The sequence below is a fragment of the Hemitrygon akajei genome, chromosome 6, assembly GCF_048418815.1.
Source record: "Hemitrygon akajei chromosome 6, sHemAka1.3, whole genome shotgun sequence".
In the NCBI taxonomy this organism is placed as follows: domain Eukaryota; kingdom Metazoa; phylum Chordata; class Chondrichthyes; order Myliobatiformes; family Dasyatidae; genus Hemitrygon; species Hemitrygon akajei.
In genome coordinates, this window is record NC_133129.1 from 61,983,566 (window position 1) to 62,001,410 (window position 17,845).

General features: G+C 41.1%; 1 protein-coding gene across 7 annotated transcripts in view; it reads right to left on the reverse strand.

The window, feature by feature from the left end:
• Window positions 1–17,845, reverse strand: part of frem1a (Fras1 related extracellular matrix 1a) — a 184,607-nt gene that overhangs the window by 79,537 nt on the left and 87,225 nt on the right. For 6 of the 7 annotated variants that reach the window (XR_012099265.1, XR_012099266.1, XM_073048443.1 and 3 more), the window contains 5 exons: window positions 10,756–11,100; window positions 9,317–9,459; window positions 5,186–5,382; window positions 4,172–4,262; window positions 947–1,114 (listed from right to left, as the gene is read on the reverse strand). Coding sequence is in view for 5 of the 7 variants with exons in the window: in XM_073048443.1 (XP_072904544.1) it covers window positions 947–1,114; window positions 4,172–4,262; window positions 5,186–5,382; window positions 9,317–9,459; window positions 10,756–11,100 (944 nt within the window). In the remaining 2 variants the exon portion in view is untranslated. Of the gene's footprint in view, window positions 1–946; window positions 1,115–4,171; window positions 4,263–5,185; window positions 5,383–9,316; window positions 9,460–10,755; window positions 11,101–17,845 lie in introns of those variants that run through there. The other variant, XM_073048446.1, reaches the window with a different exon arrangement.

Consider the following 17,845-nt stretch of genomic DNA (forward strand, 5'->3'; position numbering starts at 1 on the left):
AACATTATGTATAGGTATCAAGAGTGGAGAAACCCAGACATGAAATTATCTTTGTGAGTCTAAAGATACTTAATGACATCCATGCAGTAATCTGATTGCCATTACCCTAATCCCAGAGACTATATTTCTAGATGCAGTTACTGGGCCCATATTTCGCTGCCCAACCTGAAGCCACTCAGAATTTCTCCATATCGGCTCGGCACTCAGAGTGATCCAACCTCACACCTGGACCAATTGTATGAGCAACAAGACTCCTCTGCCTCAACTTCTTTCCAAATGGCTTACTTAGTTTGCTTCGATTCTTCAATGTTCCAGCATGGTTCATCCCTCAAATTCGCTTCACCTTTGTTCACCTCTTCATTGCTTGCAGCAGTAATTTATCATAATTTACTTCAGAAAAAGAGTTATTAGTAATTTTTTTGTCAAATTTCTTGCCTTTTGAACTACCAGTGAGCTGTCGCCCATGTTCAGTAGTGCAATCTTAAAGCGTTGCTGGGCGATATGGTCTAGGCCCGGAGCCTTTCGCTGCAGTGATGCCCAGGTCCTAGAACGATATGCTGTTTGGACAATTTAAACAATGGCCCAGATAGACTGTGTCAGGTTCAGAGGCAAGAACCAATTTTGGGTTCTTTTGGGTTTCCTGCTTTGCGACTGCCTATAAGCAAAAAAATCTCAAGGTTGTATAACTTATACATTATTTGATAATAAATACACTTTGAAACTTTGAAACTACCTTCTTGGCAGTTTAGGTGACGCAATATTAGTAAACCCATGCTTACAATAACTGCATTGTGATGATACTTTAATCTTCTACAGCCTACTGGTCCAATACAACAGAAAATTGTGGCTAACTCTTGTGAATGGGATTGGTTGGCTCCTGGCAGGTTGCTGCAGTTAAAACTGACCTCAAGTGCCAGCACTGGAAATTTCCTTTAAATATGCCTACCTCTGGAACTTGATTGTTGACTGGGAGAATTGTAACATTGAAACAGAGGCCATATAACGTGCCACCATGTTGATTGCTGACTGAGAAATGAAATTGCAGCTGTTGTTGGTAGGGCCCAATATCCTGCAGTGGAGGCATGTAGGCCACTTTCAGGTGGTTCACTGCATCCTGAAACAAATTAAAATAGAACACAGGAAGTCTCCAACAGAAACAAGGATAAGACGCTTCATGTTTAAAGCCCTGCATGAACAGCCTCAGTTGCCATAAATGTACATACAAGTTCAATGGTTTCAGTTGATTCTATTAATTCATTTTACTGGGGTTGCACCACCATTGCCTAAACTTGAACTTTGATAACACGTGGCTGTGACAAAAGCATTAACCAATGAGATTGGCTGGTTTTAACTTCCAGTAGGGTTCAGAAAAAGGTTGAGAAGCTCGCCATTTTCTTGGAGGGTTGCTGTCACAGCACTGCACCTCAGAGTCAATAGAGCAGTTCTCCCGCCAATGTTCATCATTAATGCTTTCAGACTGCAGTTTTTACCATCAATTTAATGCATTGCCTGTAAGTCAACCTACAACTTCAACTGTCTCATTGCTCTTCATGTGTGGAGCCAAAAGAGATGGGGGAGATTTTGAACAATTTCTTTTCTTCTGTATTCACTAAGGAGAAGGATATTGAATTGTGTAAGGTAAGCAAAACAAGTAGGGAATTTATGGGAACTATGACGATTTAAGGAGGAGGAAGTCCTGGCACTTTTAAGGAATATAAAAGTGGATAAATCTCCAGATCCTGACAGGATATTCCCTAGGACCTTGAGGGAAGTTAGTGTAGAAATAGTAGAGGCTCTGAAAGAAATATTTCAAATGTCATTAGAAATGGGGATGGTGCCAGAGGATTGGCGTATTGCTCATGTTGTTCCATTGTTTAAAAAGGATTCTAAGAGTAAACCTAGCAATTATAGGCCTGTAAGTTTGACATCAGTGGTGGGTAAATTTATGGAAAGTATTCTTAGAGATGGTATATATAATTAGCTGGATAGACAGGGTCTGATTAGGAATAGTCAGCATGGAAAGTATTCTTAGAGATGGTATATATAATTAGCTGGATAGACAGGGTCTGATTAGGAATAGCCAGCATGGATTTGTGTGTTGAAGGTCATTTTTGACAAATCTTATTGAATTTTTTGAAGAGGTTACTAGGAAAGTTGATGAGGGTAAGGCAGTGGATGTTGTCTATATGAACTTCAGTAAGGCCTTTGACAAGGTTCCGCACAGAAGGTTAGCCAGGAAGGTTCAATCTTTAGGTTTTAATATTGAAGTAGTAAAATGAATTCAAAAGTGGCTGGATGGGAGATGCCAGAGAGTAGTGGTGGATAACTGTTTGTCAGGTTGGAGGCCGGTGACTAGTGGTGTGCCTCAGGGATCTGTACTGGGTCCAATGTTGTTTGTCATATACATTAATGATCTGGATGATGGGGTGGTAAATTGGATTAGTAAGTATGCAGATGATACTAAGATAGGTGGCATTGTGGATAATGAAGTAGGTTTTCAAAGCTTGCAGAGAGATTTAGGTCAGTTAGAAGAGTGGGCTGAAAGATGGCAGATGGAGTTTAATGCTGATAAGTGTGAGGTGCTACATTTTGGTAGGAATAATCCAAATAGGACATACATGGTAAATGGTAGGGCATTGAAGAATGCAGTAGAACAGAGTGATCTAGGAATAATGGTGCATAGTTCCCTGAAGGTGGAATCTCATGTGGATAGGGTGGTGAAGAAATCTTTTGGTATAATGGCCTTTATAAATCAGAGCATTGAGTATAGGTGTTGGGATGGAATGTTAAAATTGCACAAGGCATTGGTAAGGCCGAATTTGGAGTATTGTGTACAGTTCTGGTCACTGAATTATAGGAAAGATGTCAACAAATTAGAGAGAGTACAGAGAAGATTTACTAGAATGTTACCTGGGTTTCAGCACCTAAGTTACAGAGAAAGGTTGAACAAGTCAGGTTTATTCTTTGGAGCGTAGAAGGTTGAGGGGGGACTTGATAGAGGTATTTAAAATTATGAGGGGGGTAGACAGAGTTGACGTGCATAGGCTTTTTCCATTGAGAGTAGGGGAGATTCAAACAAGAGGACATGATTTGAGAGTTAGTGGGCAAAAGTTTAGGGGTAACACGAGGGGGAATTTCTTTACTCAGAGAGTGGTAGCTGTGTGAAACGAGCTTCCAGTAGAAGTGGTAGAGGCAGGTTCGATATTGTCATTTAAAGTAAAATTAGATAGGTATATGGACAGGAAAGGAATGGAGGGTTATGGTCTGAGTGCAGGTCGCTGGGACTAAATGAGAGTAAATGTTCTGCACGGACTAAAAGGGTTGAGATAACCTATTTCCGTGCTGTAATTGTTATTTGGTTATATCTGAACTAGCTACATGGAAAGTGCTGCCTAGGCTGGTGGCTGATAGGTGTGTGTGTTTTTTTTTCCAAAAACAGAGGGCATTTTATATCAGAGAAGAACTATGGATGTGTCTGAGGTCCATTCAGCCTATGAAGCATCTGATGATTTTTTCAAGGATCATTTGGAATTCCCCCCAGCTGTTTTCAAATTTTTCCAGTTCCCTCTTGAAAGCTAAAACATCATATCTGCATCACCCCAACGCGCAGCACATTTAATATCCCTGAATATTTTTAACATATAAATGTTACTCTCTGTCACATTGTATTCTTCAGACTTCCCTGAAATGCAGGTAAAATTAAACAGATATAATGGTATTTATGTCAGGGGAAGTGCTGTGGAGCAAATAAAGACAGTAGGTCTTTCAAAGAACCAGTACAGAAATAATGATTACCTTATCTGCTACATTAATTCTATTATGGTTATTACTCTATCATGGATTTATTGAGTATCCCCACAAGAAAATGAATTGCAACATTGTTTATGGTGACATAAGTACTTTGATAATAAATTTACTTTGAACTTTTGAACTTTACCCATGTCTCTGTGAGATGCATTGTGGATTATTATTACTGAAGATCATAAAAAGCCTTTGACAGTTAATTCAGTTTTTCATACATATTTTTCATGTACATACTATATTTGTCATCAACTGCCTGTACCACGGGGTCAATCTTCACACTGCTCCCAACAAATTTAATGGCAAAGTGGAAAGATTGAAGTCTATTTTTACCCTTGATCTTAACTCTTAAAAGTATCATTTTAATTACCTGTGTGAATGATTTGAGCATTGGGACACTGGAATCTTTCATCATTTTCTTCATGCTGTCGGTTAGAAGTAATTTTCCAGCACCAGGAAGACTTAAGTAAGAAAGAAAGATATAGTTAGAACCTCTAGTGATTCTACCACGGAAACTCAGTATAGCTTGATTCAATGATATTGAGATAGTTAATTGACATTTTCTTTTTTACAAGTATTGTACCTGACATGCTATGACACCCCAAGGCCCATCTGTCATCCACAGCAGCAACATAGATTGCTTTCTAATAACAAGTGTGATAATTAGATGGTTTCATCAACAGCTTACCCGCAGAACAACCTTTGCCTCACCTCAAAGATATTTCCTTTGTCCTATCCATCTCTCCTCCACCAGCTCCGCGACTTGTGTTTTTTTGCTCTTTCCCAGTTTGGATGAAATTTTGAACCTGAAACATCAACTATTGCCCTCTCCACAGATGTTGACTGACCTGCTGAGAGTTTCTATTTCTGTTTTTGTTTCAGATTTCAGACATCGACACTTGAAATCACATTTAAAATACAAAAGCTAAAATTGAGCAACATGATCTACTTTTTGGCCGTATCATCACATTGCACCTATGGGATGCAAGTGGCACTTGCAAATTATTGGACAGTGGCTGAATTTATCCCAGGTCCTGTTGCACGTAGGCATTGATTGGTTGATTCTCTCAAGAGCAGTGTCTTGGTTTAGACATCTTATGAAAAAGAGTTACATGTTGCTTGTCTGGCTGAAAAGAGACCCCTGAATCTTTCCCTTCCTTCCTACATTTCCTCTTTCATTTCTCTTAACTTCCTGCCAGCAACTCTTGTTTACCACCTGCTTGACAGATCAGGGCCTGCAGAATCGTCATACACTCAATCTAGATCCATTCTTCCAAGAAATACACAAGAAATCAAAATAAAGCATTGTGAAATATTTTGCCAGATGTTTACAAATGCTTAGCATACCCATAATGTTCAAAGGAGTCTGGAAAGCAGGCCTTACCCATTTACTGAAGTAAAGAAGGGCGGATTTGTGATTGTATATACAATTTGCCTGTTTGGAGACTCGATGTCTGTGAAGTGCAGCTGGTTCTTCGTCAGTATGGCTATCTCCGTCTCCTTAACGATGAGGTGGCGAATAACTCCAGGTGCTTCTTTGGGAAGCTGATTATTCACTGGTGTAATGTGAATAATTACAGTCTGCAAGTAAATTAAGCCCATGAGAAAAGACTGCCAATTTTATAGCATTTAAAGGAGAAATTACACACTGTAATGTTAACAAAAAGCCACAGCACATTATGAAATTCAGTATTAATTTTCACAAGGTGGGCTTCTCTCTGTAAATTCCAGTAGGGGTGAACAGCAAAAGAAATGTTTGTATTTCTGTTTAAGTCAGTGTTTAACACTGCTGAGTGCACGTTCTAGGCCAACACTTTCAAAACTCTGCATGTGCAGTTAATTGGAAACATTCTCTGCTGATTGCACTTTTGGGAAATTCCAGCAAGTTGGGTTCACCATTTTTTCTTATGTGTGGCCAGCAATGAGGTTTATTAGTAAAAGCGTCTCCTCTGTGATTCAATTATATATTCCTTTGGGCTAATAGTTCGGTAAAATTTAATCACTTCATCAGAACAATAAGAGTACAACATTAGGCAAGTTTGTTTAAGTTCAGACAGCCAAGTGCTGTTGGTAAGAAAAATTTAAAGGAAAATTCTTTGTTGGTGGCTCCCACTGAATGTATACACAGACATCAGCTTCTTGTTATGTTCATCCTTCAACCTTTAATTCATTGAATGTGGGTAACTGTTTACAAGCTGCCATGACTGTTTTGGCTTTAGCAATTAAAGGTATATATCTGTCCTTAGATTGCCTGGAAATTATTCCTGAATTGATGCTGAAACTGTTAGTGTTCACCTTCAGAACTCCTTAAAATGGATAACAATTTCTGGTGCCTATACATACCAAGTGAAAACGTGGCAGGTTGCTGCTAATACACCATTGCTCCTCCACAACTTATGCTGTTCCTGTCTTTGTAGTCATCACAGGATGACTAATTTCTACTTTTTTTTGTAATTTATTTTTTGTATTGAAGTTCATCATCAAACAAACATTTCCATAAGATGTATTTCAGACATTACACATATATATATCATATAATCATATATATCACAAATCTCCACAAAGTATTTATCTGAGGTATACACTTATAGAAAAGAGTGGAAAGAAAAAACAAGCAAAAGGAAAGAACTATGTACAAGTAGGGAGTGATCTTTTTTTTTACAACAGATTCAGAACAGATTTGTGAGAATAAAATCAGGCCTATGAGGCATTATGTAGTTAAACCATTTTTCCCAGTATGAATCAAATTGTTCCAGCTTATGGTTAAAGCATAATTCTCTCTTTATAGACTTTATCAAAGTCTAATTAGAAATAATTTCTTTTGACTAATCTCTCTGGTCCAGAAACACTGATTTTAAATATTTAGGAGTCCATTTTCTCATAGTAATATTTTCAAATTCTATGGCTTCAGTAATTTATATTTTATACCTTTCAGTTTCTACCTTAACCCCATGTGAATGGCCTTTCTTTGTTCCCAATTTTACAAAAAAATCTTGAGCAAAATGTCTTAAAATCCTCTTTGTCATAATTATTCAGGAAGATGGGAACTAAACAGAATTAAAGATATGTGGCAGGTCCAAACATTCATAGTAAAGACACTTGGGATAAGGGGAAAAATCCATCCATGTGAAAATTGTAAAGCTTACCACTATACCTTTTGTTGAATTGTATATATTTGGATTGTCTGCAAACTTTGATATAGAAAAGATTAAGGGGAGAATTAACTCAAGTTTCCAAAATGTAAAAAAAAATGGTTTTGATGGAATTATAAGAAGAAACTATTTCTGCTGGCAGAAGACAACTGACTGAGATTGGCAAAAAGATTGGCCAAAGAACCAAAGATAAGATGAAATGAAATTTCTCATGACACAATAAATTTAAAAGAAAGTAATATCACTGAGCCATAGAACAGACAGAACCTTGGACCCACAATGTCCCTTGGGTCAATTAAGTTACCATTTATGAGTGCCTGACCTGTAGCCTTCTGAGGCTTGAAAATTCAAGTGCTGGCTTTCTTAGAGATTGTGAGATTAATCCCAGCCACCACCCACACAGTTTGAGTACTCCAGAATACATTATCGGAAAGGATAATGAGGCCAAAATCATAAGAATATAAGTAACTGAAGGAGCAGTTAGATGCATGCTTCTTTAAACTAGCTTCAATAAGATCACAAATAATCTTGTGTGTTGGTCCATTATCGAAGGCTATCTGGCTCAGTCTTGACTATACTCAGTAACTGAGTAGCCACGTCTTTTTGAAGTACAGAATACCAGCTGTACAAAGAAATTTCTTCTCACTTCAGCCCAACTGTGTGACCCCTAAAACTGTATCTAAGTAGTTTAAGTTATAGAGTTATACAGCACAGAAAAGGCTTTGCTGGCCAAGATGCCTACCTGAGTTAGCCCTATTTGCTTGCATTTGGCCACTGTTCCTCTAAATGTTTCCAGCTTTATTATCCATCTACTTGTCCAAATAACTTTTATGGATTTACAGTTAAAGGAAATCACTTCTTGGCATCTAATCGCACATCCTTCCCCAACACCTGCATAACTCAGTAAGACTATTTTGTTTTTCTAAATTGCAATGAGCAGAGAGCAATCAATCCTCAAGGCAAGCACATCATCTCTGAAATTAACTTCATGATTCCACACTGCATTCATTCCAAGAGCAACATTAAAGTAATAATATCTTAAATTTTCTTACTTGACCACTTTTCTGGTGAACATTTACTTGATTAATAGATCATAAATAAATCGAGACTTTAAATGTTTGTTGTTTTTTTATGTACCAGCAAACTTTCTAATCACATCTCCCAAATGACATTGACCAACATTTTGACTTTAAGATTTTATTTTGATTGTTTCTTTCCAGCTGCTTACAATATGGTCTCATTGTAATTACTTTTTCTCCTTGAAGATCCTTTACTCTGAGATTAGTAATAAATTCTGCCTCTTAAGCAACTTGTCTCATATAAGATGGCTCTTGATTGTTTTCATGCCTATTACAGAAAAAAAATCTCAAATGCACCATATAAATTCATCCAACAGATTACTTCTGCCGACTATTGCCAGTCTAGGTGTAAATCAAAGCAAGAATGCTTTTAGTACTACCTTGGCTATTTCCTGGCAACTCACATGAAATGCTGGAGGAACTCAGCAGGCCAGGCAGCATCTATGGAAAAAGTAGTCGATGTTTTTAGCTGAGACTCTTCAGTAGGACTGGAGAAAAAAAGATGAGGAGTAGATTTAAAAGGTGGGACGAGGGAAGAGAAACACAAGGTGATAAGTGAAACCAGGAGGGGGAAGGATGAAGTAAAAAGCTGGGAGGTTGATTGGTGAAAGAGATACAGGGCTGGAGGGGGAGTCCTGATAGGAGAGGACAGAAGGCCATGGAAGAAAGAAAATGTGGAAGAAGCACGAGAGGGAGGTGATGGGCAGGCAAGAGGGATAAGGTGACAGAGGGAAAAGGGAAGGGAATGGTGTTTTTCTATCATCTATCACCTTGTGTTTCTCTCTCCTTGCCCCCCACTTTTTAAATCTACTCCTCATCTTTTTTTCTTCAGTCCTGCCAAAGGTCTCGGCCCGAAACGTCGACTGTACTTTTTTCTAAAGATGCTGCCTGGCCTGCTGAGTTCCTCCAGAATTTTGTGTGTATTGCTTGGATTTCCAGCACCTGCAGATTTTCTCTTGTTTGTGATTGGCTATTTCCTGATTGATTCTCTCTCCAGTTCAGTAGTACTTTTAAAATGGAATTGAGTACATAGAGAGAGAAAATGCAGACACAGGTACAAAAAAAATAGAATTACTAGCTCTTTACTTAAACATTTTTTTAGTGCAACAGTACAAACAATGAGTTAATTTTTATGCTTATTGATTCCTCCTAAACCTTTTGTTGTTTGGAAAATCCCAGTTATATCATTTCGGCTCCTGTGGGCATTCTCCAGTATTTTGAAAACTTTTTCAACACATTAACACAATACTCATGATCTTAAAGTTGTTTGTGGCGGGCAGGTACCTGAGGCTCTGAGAGATTTGGAGGGTCATGGCTGTCGTACAGAATAACCTCAAAGGAATCTTCAAACATTTCATCTCCCAAGTGACGATAGTAGATTGCAGCATTGAAGAGGTCTCTCTGAAGGAAGCTGGAGATAGGATACCCTGGGATTCAGGTAAGTAGCAATAAACAAGCTATGTTAATAGCGCATGACCAAGGCACCTTAAGTTAACATTATCACTCATTGCTGGGTAATCTAGATACTGCACACTAGTTCACAAAGATCTTGAGTGTCCCACTCTGCTTTGGTAGGCATTAACAGATTTCATCCTTGGACATCGTGTCCCTATTCGTTCTGGACAGCATCAAGCCATTGAAAGCTATGGATCATATTGATTCTCATGTAAACTTGGAAATAGTTTTGAATGAATTAGGGGGCAAATCAGTACAATTCTAAAAGTTTGGAGGGGTTGACATAAAGTTGAGGGTGAAAAGAGGAAGGCATGCAAAGAATTTTCTTAAACCTAATTCATTCTCCCAGTAAGTATATATTTATATGGATGCTTGCAGGCAATGTAGGCATATTTTCCACCAAAGGTAACACATCTTTCGAATAGTAAAATCTAGAAAGAGGTATCCAATCCAATCTAATGTAGTAAAGAGCTCCTTCCATCTCACAATGAATAGGTATTTACTGTCTGTCCTGTTTGAGGCTCTGGAGGCTACTGTCCACTGCAGAAAGGCCACTGTCTGACTTGATCCAAGAGCCATGTGAAAATCTTTGCTCTTTCTTCAAATTACTCCCATCTCACACAGTGGAATTATCATATAATGGGAGGAATTTCATCTCCCTATGAAAGATTGTTCACATTTTTTTTCACCACAGGACAACAAATATTATGGAATGAAAATTTCTACACCTCTTTCCCAATGATAAAAGAGGTGTTTGTTCCTACACAGGGAACATCAAATCTGGTCCAAAGCAAAAATAAATTAGTCTTGATCAGAATCATAGAACCTTAGAGAGATATGGCAAGAAAACTAACTGTTCCCACCATGCCTTAACACTAATTCTACATTAAACACATTTTAATTCCACCCATCTCTCTTCAATTCTTTCAAGAGTCAACCATTCACCTACACACACTAACTGCAATTTACAGTGGCCAATTAATCTACCAAGAGCATGTAACAGCTTTTCTTTCTGCTGTTGGTGAACAGGCAAATTTAGATATAAAGTGGGATTAATGCTTCATACATTCACCAACTTTGTTAACAATGGCAAAACAAAGGTCATTTGGCCTTAATATGGCAAAGACATCTCACCATTGTAGAATAGGGTGAGTGTCAACAAGGATTAGGACACTTGAGGCCAGAGTGAAGAAGCAAACAATTCTGAAAGACTGAAAAGAAAAAAAGCGATTGATGTTTTTAATCAGCAAGTCCAATCTAAAAGATACCTGTCAAACCAGGGGCTGTTCTTTTCATAATTTCTCCAGCTTGTGGTGTTTTGGTGATTTTAAACAGAATGTAATCATCACTTGAGTCCAGGTCTGAAGCTTGAAGCATAAACTTCTCAATTAGCACTTCCTGGTTCTCGCACAGTTCAAAGATAACATTGTTAATAAGGAATGGAGGGCTGTCATCTTTGGGTAAGATTTTGATGGGGAACTTGTGTCGGGTACTATGAAGACCATCAAAAATTCTGAAAATAATGAAGTCATTTACAGTGTCGCTGTCATCATGATGATAGCGGACAACACCAGCTTGGATATCATTGACTGTAAACATAAAGCCTTTTCCTCCTAAAAAGAACACAAATTATACAAGTTAGTCCACAAATTGAATGACTTTCTTGAATTAGTATAAATGTAACACGCTGTAAGGTTTCACTGCTAAGGTAATGGCTTCTCTGTAATGTTCCACCGCTGAGGTAATGGTTTCTCTGTAGCAGCAATGTTTAGGTTATGACTTGAGATAATGGGGCATGTTAGCCAATGAGCGGGATGTTATTCATTCTTGTGTGTCTGGGAGCAGCGATTTTGCGGTCTTTTGCCGGGGAGAGATGAGGAGAGAAGACGTGAATAGAGAGAGTTGGTAGACCTTGGACAGAGTGGACTAGAAGCAAGCATCTGAAGGTCAGTGACGATCGGAGGAAGTCGATGGTGGATAAACGGCCTTATCAGTGAGCTCCAACATTGCGCATTAGACTGTTTATGAGAATGGGCCCTTTTTCTTTTTTGTTTCTTTACTAACCATACAGTCAAATTAAGAATTATGGAGTTTAAATCGTTTAATCACATATTGTATACTGTTTGTTATTTTGTGATATTGATTTGTAAGAGGGGACACATCGCGCAGCATCCACCCAAACGAGATTTCTTAAGTTTGGGTGGGCCAGGGGCTATCATCCCCTATATTAAGCCGCTAGCCAAAGCGAGAGTTAGAATTGTGGGGGCTCATCCAGGATTGATTCTGTTGGACACTCTGTGACTACCCTGAGTGGGGTAGATATTCGTACTCAGGATGAATTGTTAATTTGCCTGTTAATTACTGCTAAAGTTGCGATTGTGGGCAGAGGTTTGATAAAATGGCAGCCGCAGATCTCGTTTTAATGCAACCAGTGCTGAAGTAGCAGTAGCTGGGTGTGGAGATTTCAAAGACAGGATTTTATCATTTCTGAGGAGTGAGGGGAAGGAGTGGTTGGATTTGGAATGTCTGATTAGTCCACATCCCCCAGGGAAGAGTGAGAATTCTGAGTTAGTATCTGCCCTTACATCTCTGGTGAATAAATGGAAAAATCAGTTTCAAAGTCCCAGCTATGGTAGGCTCTGCATACTCTCTGGAATTACACCTACCCCTAAAGGGGAGGAGGAGTATGAGGCTTAGGCGGAGCGGACCTCTCAGTTGTTAGATAAGTGACAGTGCTATAATGACGTAAATTGACAAAGATTGGTTGAAAGTTTGAATGGGTGGGCCGCTGACATTGTGAGAGCCGTCAGGTTAAAGTGTCCCATAGCGACAGCTGTCAATTACATGCAAGCACTGGACAATGCTTTTGGCCCAACGGGAAGCCCAGTGGAGCTCATGATGGGATTTCAGAACTTGCGTCAGGAAAAGGGGAAGAAGCTTTCTGTTTTTATTTTTCAGTTAGAGAGGCAGCTAAATTGCTTGTGGCGCAGAGGGGTCACTCAGGCTACTGAGGTGCGTCAGTAAGAATGGACCAGATAGCCAGGGGCGCCCAGTCCCATGACCAGATTGCATGGGGTCTCCGACAGTCTTGTAATTCGTGCCTCCCTCCATCTTTTGAGCTGATCAGAGGGGTACAGGAAGAGGAGAACGCGGCAGAGGTGCAGGAGGCCTCTGTTGACAGGGTAATAGACAATAGACAGTAGGTGCAGGAGTAGGCCATTTGACCCTTCTAGCCAACACCACCATTCACTGTGATCATGGCTAATCATACACAATCAGTACCCCGTTCCTGCCCTCTCCTCATCTCCCTTGACCCCACTATCTATAAGAGCTCTATCTAACTCTTTCTTGAATGCATCCAGAGACTTGGCCTCCACTGCCTTCTGGGGCAGAGCATTCCACATATCCACCACTCTCTGGGTGAAAAAGTTTTTCTGCATCTCTGTTCTAAATGGCCTACCCCTTATTCTTATTCTGTGGCCTCTAGTTCTGGACTCACCCATCAGCGGGAACATGCTTCCTGCCTCCAGTGTGTCCAATCCCTTAATAATCTTATATGTTTCAATCAGATCCCCTCTCATCCTTCTAAATTCCAGTGTATACAAGCCCAGTTGCTCCAATCTTTCAACATATGATAGTCCCGCCATTCCGGGAATTAACCTTGTGAACCTACGCTGCACTCCCTCAATAGCAAGAACGTCCTTCCTCAAATTTGGAGACCAAAACTGCACACAATACTCCAGGTGGGGTCTCACCAGGGCCCTGTACAGCTGCAGAAGGACATCTTTACTCCTATACTCAATTCCTCTTGTTATAAAGGCCAGCATGCCATTAGTTTTCTTCACTGCCTGCTGTACCTGCATGCTTGCTTTCATTGACTGATGTACAAGAACACCTAGATCTCGTTGCACTTCCCCTTTTCCTAACTTGACTCCATTTAGATAGTAATCTGCCTTCCTGTTCTTGCCACCAAAGTGGATAACCTCACATTTATCCACATTAAACTGCATTTGCCATACATTTGCCCACTCACCCAACCTGTCCAAGTCACCCTGCATTCTCATAACATCCTCCTGACATTTCACACTGCCACCCAGCTTTGTGTCATCAGCAAATTTGCTAATGTTACTTTTAATCCCTTCATCTAAATCATTAATGTATATTGTAAACAGCTGCGGTCCCAGCGCCGAACCTTGCGGTACCCCACTGGTCACAGCCTGCCATTCTGAAAGGGACCCGTTAATCACTACTCTTTGTTTCCTGTCAGCCAGCCAATTTTCAATCCATGTCAGTACTCTGCCCCCAATACCATGTGCCCTAATTTTGCCCACTAATCTCCTATGTGGGACTTTATCAAAAGCTTTCTGGAAGTCCAGGTACACTACATCCACTGGCTCTCCCTTGTCCATTTTCATAGTTACATCCTCAAAAAACTCCAGAAGATTAGTCAAGTATGATTTTCCCTTCATAAATCCATGCTGACTCGGACTGATCCTTCTACTGCTATCCAAATGTGCCGTAATTTCCTCTTTTATAATTGACTCCAGTATCTTTCCCACCACTGACGTCAGGCTAACCGGTCTATAATTCCCTGTTTTTTCTCTCCCTCCTTTCTTGAAAAGTGGGACAACATTAGCCACCCTCCAATCAGCAGGAACTGTTCCTGAATCTATAGAACATTGGAAAACGATTACCAATGCGTCCACGATTTCTAGAGCCACCTCTTTAAGTACCCTGGGATGCAGACCATCAGGTCCCGGGGACTTATCAGCCTTCAGACTCAACAGTCTATCCAACACCGTTTCTTGCCTAATATAAACTTCCTTCAGTTCATCCTTTACCCTAGTTCCTTTGGCCACTATTACATCTGGGAGATTGTTTGTGTCTTCCCTAGTGAAGACAGAGCCAAAGTACCTGTTCAACTCATCTGCCATTTCCTTGTTCCCCATAATAAATTCACCCGTTTCTGTCTTCAATGGCCCAATTTTGGTCTTAACTATTTTTTTGCTATTCACATACCTAAAGAAGCTTTTACTATCCTCCTTTATATTCTTGGCTAGTTTACCTTCATACCTCATTTTTTCTTGGCGTATTGCCTTTTTTGTTATCTTCTGTTGCTCTTTAAAAGCTTCCCAGTCCTCCGGTTTCCCGCTCATCTTTGCTATATTATACTTCTTCTCTTTTATTTTTATACTGCCCTTTACTTCCCTCGTCAGCCACGGCCGCCCCTTACTCTCCTTAGGATCTTTCTTCCTCTTTGGAATGAACCGATCCTGCACCTTCTGCATTATTCCCAGAAATACCTACAATTTTTGTTCCACTGTCTTCCCTGCTAGGGTATTGTTCCATTGAACTTTGGCCAGCTCCTCCCTCATAGCTCCATAGTTCCCTTTGTTCAACTGTAATACTGACACATCCGATTTTCCCTTCTCCTTCTCAAATTGTAGGTTAAAACATATCATATTATGGTCACTACCTCCTAATGGTTCCTTTACCTCGAGGTCCCTGATCAAATCCGATTCATTGCACAACACTAAATCTAGAATTGCCTTCTCCCTGGTAGGCTCCAGTACAAACTGTTCTAAGAATCCATCTCGGAGGCACTCCACAAGCTCCCTTTCTTGGGGTCTAGTACCATTCTGATTCTCCCAGTCTACCTGCATGTTGAAATCCCCCATGACAACTGTATCATTACCTTTGCGACATGCCAATTTTAACTCTTCATTCAACTTACACCCTACATCCAGACTGCTCTTTGGGGGCCTGTAGATAACTCCCATTAGGGTCTTTCTACCCTTAGAATTTCTCAGTTCTATCCATACTGACTCTACATCCCCAGATTCTATGTCCCCCCTCGCAAGGGACTGAATATCATTCCTCACCAACAGAGCCACCCCAACCCTTCTGCCAGTCAGTCTGTCCTTTCGATAAGATGTATACCCTTGAATATTCATTTCCCAGGCTCTGTCTGCTTGAAGCCATGTCTCAGTTATTCCCACAACATCGTACTTGCCAATTTCCAACTGAGCCTCAAGCTCATCTACTTTATTCCTTGTATTTCGTGCATTCATATATAATACTTTTAATTCAGTACTCCCCTCTCCTTTCATATCAATTCCTATTTCACTTGGCCATACTGTATGATCTCTTCTTGAGCTTTCTACTCCATTGATTCTGTTGTCCTTTTTAACTTTTCTTATTTTCACTTTCCCTTTAACTCCATCCGTATATTTCCAGTTCATCCCCTCCCCCCCCCACTACTTAGTTTAAGCACATCCGTGTTGCAGTGGCAAACCTGTCTGTACAGTCCTCAGTAGTGGTCCCCTGCGATGAAGTGACCAAAGACAGCCAGCCCTGGGGAGCGGTAGAGAAGATTGCGGCAGAGATGAGATCAGAGATATGTCGGCTGCTATCAGCAGGTGTGATGCCCCCATATGATGGAGCTGATGGGGTGAGTGGCAGCGGGTGTCACACCAGAAGGAGAGTGAGCCCCCGGGTACCTCAGCAGGGTAAGTCATTGGGAAAACTTAGAGAAGACCCAGTGAGGGAACATCTTGGTGTCTCTGGGGGAACACATTCCCAGCAATATAACAAGAAACTCCCGAGAGTGAAAGGCCCAATTCCTGAGGGATTAGTGGGACCATTCTTCAGTGTGTCACTACGAACAGAAGGTATTTATGCTAAAGCCATACTCGACACCAGGTCGCAGGTCACGCTGTCCGTTCGTTTTACAACTGGTATCTGAAGCATTTACCATTGACCCTATTAAGGGCACTGGAGATCTGGGGGCTTAGTGTTAGTGATTATCCGTACAACGGTTATTTGTCAGTGAAGTTGGAGTTTTCAGAGGCTGAAGTGGGAGTGGCTGAGATCCTTGATACATTAGAGCTGGTTTGTCCGGACCCTGTGGAGAAGGGAGGCATTTCAATCCTGGTGGGGACCACCACCCCTCTTGTGAGGAAGTTCATGGGGCCTGCAAGGAGAAGGCGGGTGAGAGCTTTCTGGGAACAGAGTCCATGCACCCGGTGTTTCGAGCTGCTTTTGAGGAAGTGTGTGGCTTCATTAGCCGGATACCGAATTAGGCGAGGGACAGTATGGTTTATCCAGTCAAAACCAAAGGTAGTTCGGCCTGGGGAAGTAGTGAGAGTGATGGGGACACCAAAATTTCACTGAGTGTTTGAGGGTGAGGCCCTCTTAGTGGAGGAGGGGGAGTCGGGATTTCGTGCTGGGGTACTGGTGAGGCCTGAATTGCAGAAGCCCTCGGCTGTACAGGCGAGCAGGATGGCAGTGATTGTCAGGAACACTACGAGGAGGGAGGTCACCTTCAAGCAGGAGATGCCCCAGCACATTTGTTCCCAGTAACAGTAATGTCTAGTGTCCCTGTGAGACAAGCTGGGGAGAAATTAATGGAAAAAGGGGGAAAGTTGACTGCTGAGTCATTCAACTTCGGGGACTCCCCGGTTCCTGCGGGTTTGAAAGAGTAGGTTGGTAGAGAAGATGTTGAAGCTGGAAGGTGTCTTTTCCACTGATGAGTTTTATGTGGGTTGTTCTAAGAGCACTCGTCACACTATCCGGGTGATTGAGGATACCCCTTTCAGAGAAAGGTCAGGGCAACTGGCCCCTGCAGAAGTGGTGGAGAACTTTCAGCAGCATTTGTGTAAGTTGAAGGAAACTGGGATCATCACTGAGGCCTGAAGCCCCTATGCGTCCCCAATAGTAGTGGCCCAGAAGAATGGGAAGGTGTGTGGACTATAGAACTCTGAACAAGTGCGCCATCCCTGACCAGTATATGGTCCCTAGGGTCGAAGACGTGCTGGCCTGCCTGAGTGGTGCAAAGTAGTTTAGTATGCTGGACTTAAGGAGTGGATATTACTAGATCCCCATGAGTGAGGTCGACAAAGAGAAAATGGGATTTGTATGTCCCCAGGGATTTTATCAGTTCAAAAGGATGCCTTAGGCATCTTGGGAGTCTCTGCAACCTTCCAGCGGGTCATGGAGAAGGAAGTGAGGATATGAACTTGCTTGAGGTATTGGTATATCTGGATGATCTCATAGTATTTGGATCCACCGTGAAAGAGCATGATGTGAGGCTGCTGAAGGTGCTGGGCCTCCTGAAAGCTGAAGGGTTAAAACTTCCCCTGGACAAGTGCCAGTTCTGCAAAACGTCTGTTAGCTATGTTGGGCACATAGTCTCAAGATGTGGAGTAGTTATAGATCCAGCTAAGATAGAAGCATTCACATTTGTCCACTATTGACCTCCTCTAATTGTTGCTGACCTTTGGACCCTCGCTCCAAGTCCACTCTGTCCGAGGTTTACCAACTCTCTCCATTTGCGTCTTCTCTCCACATCTCTCCCAA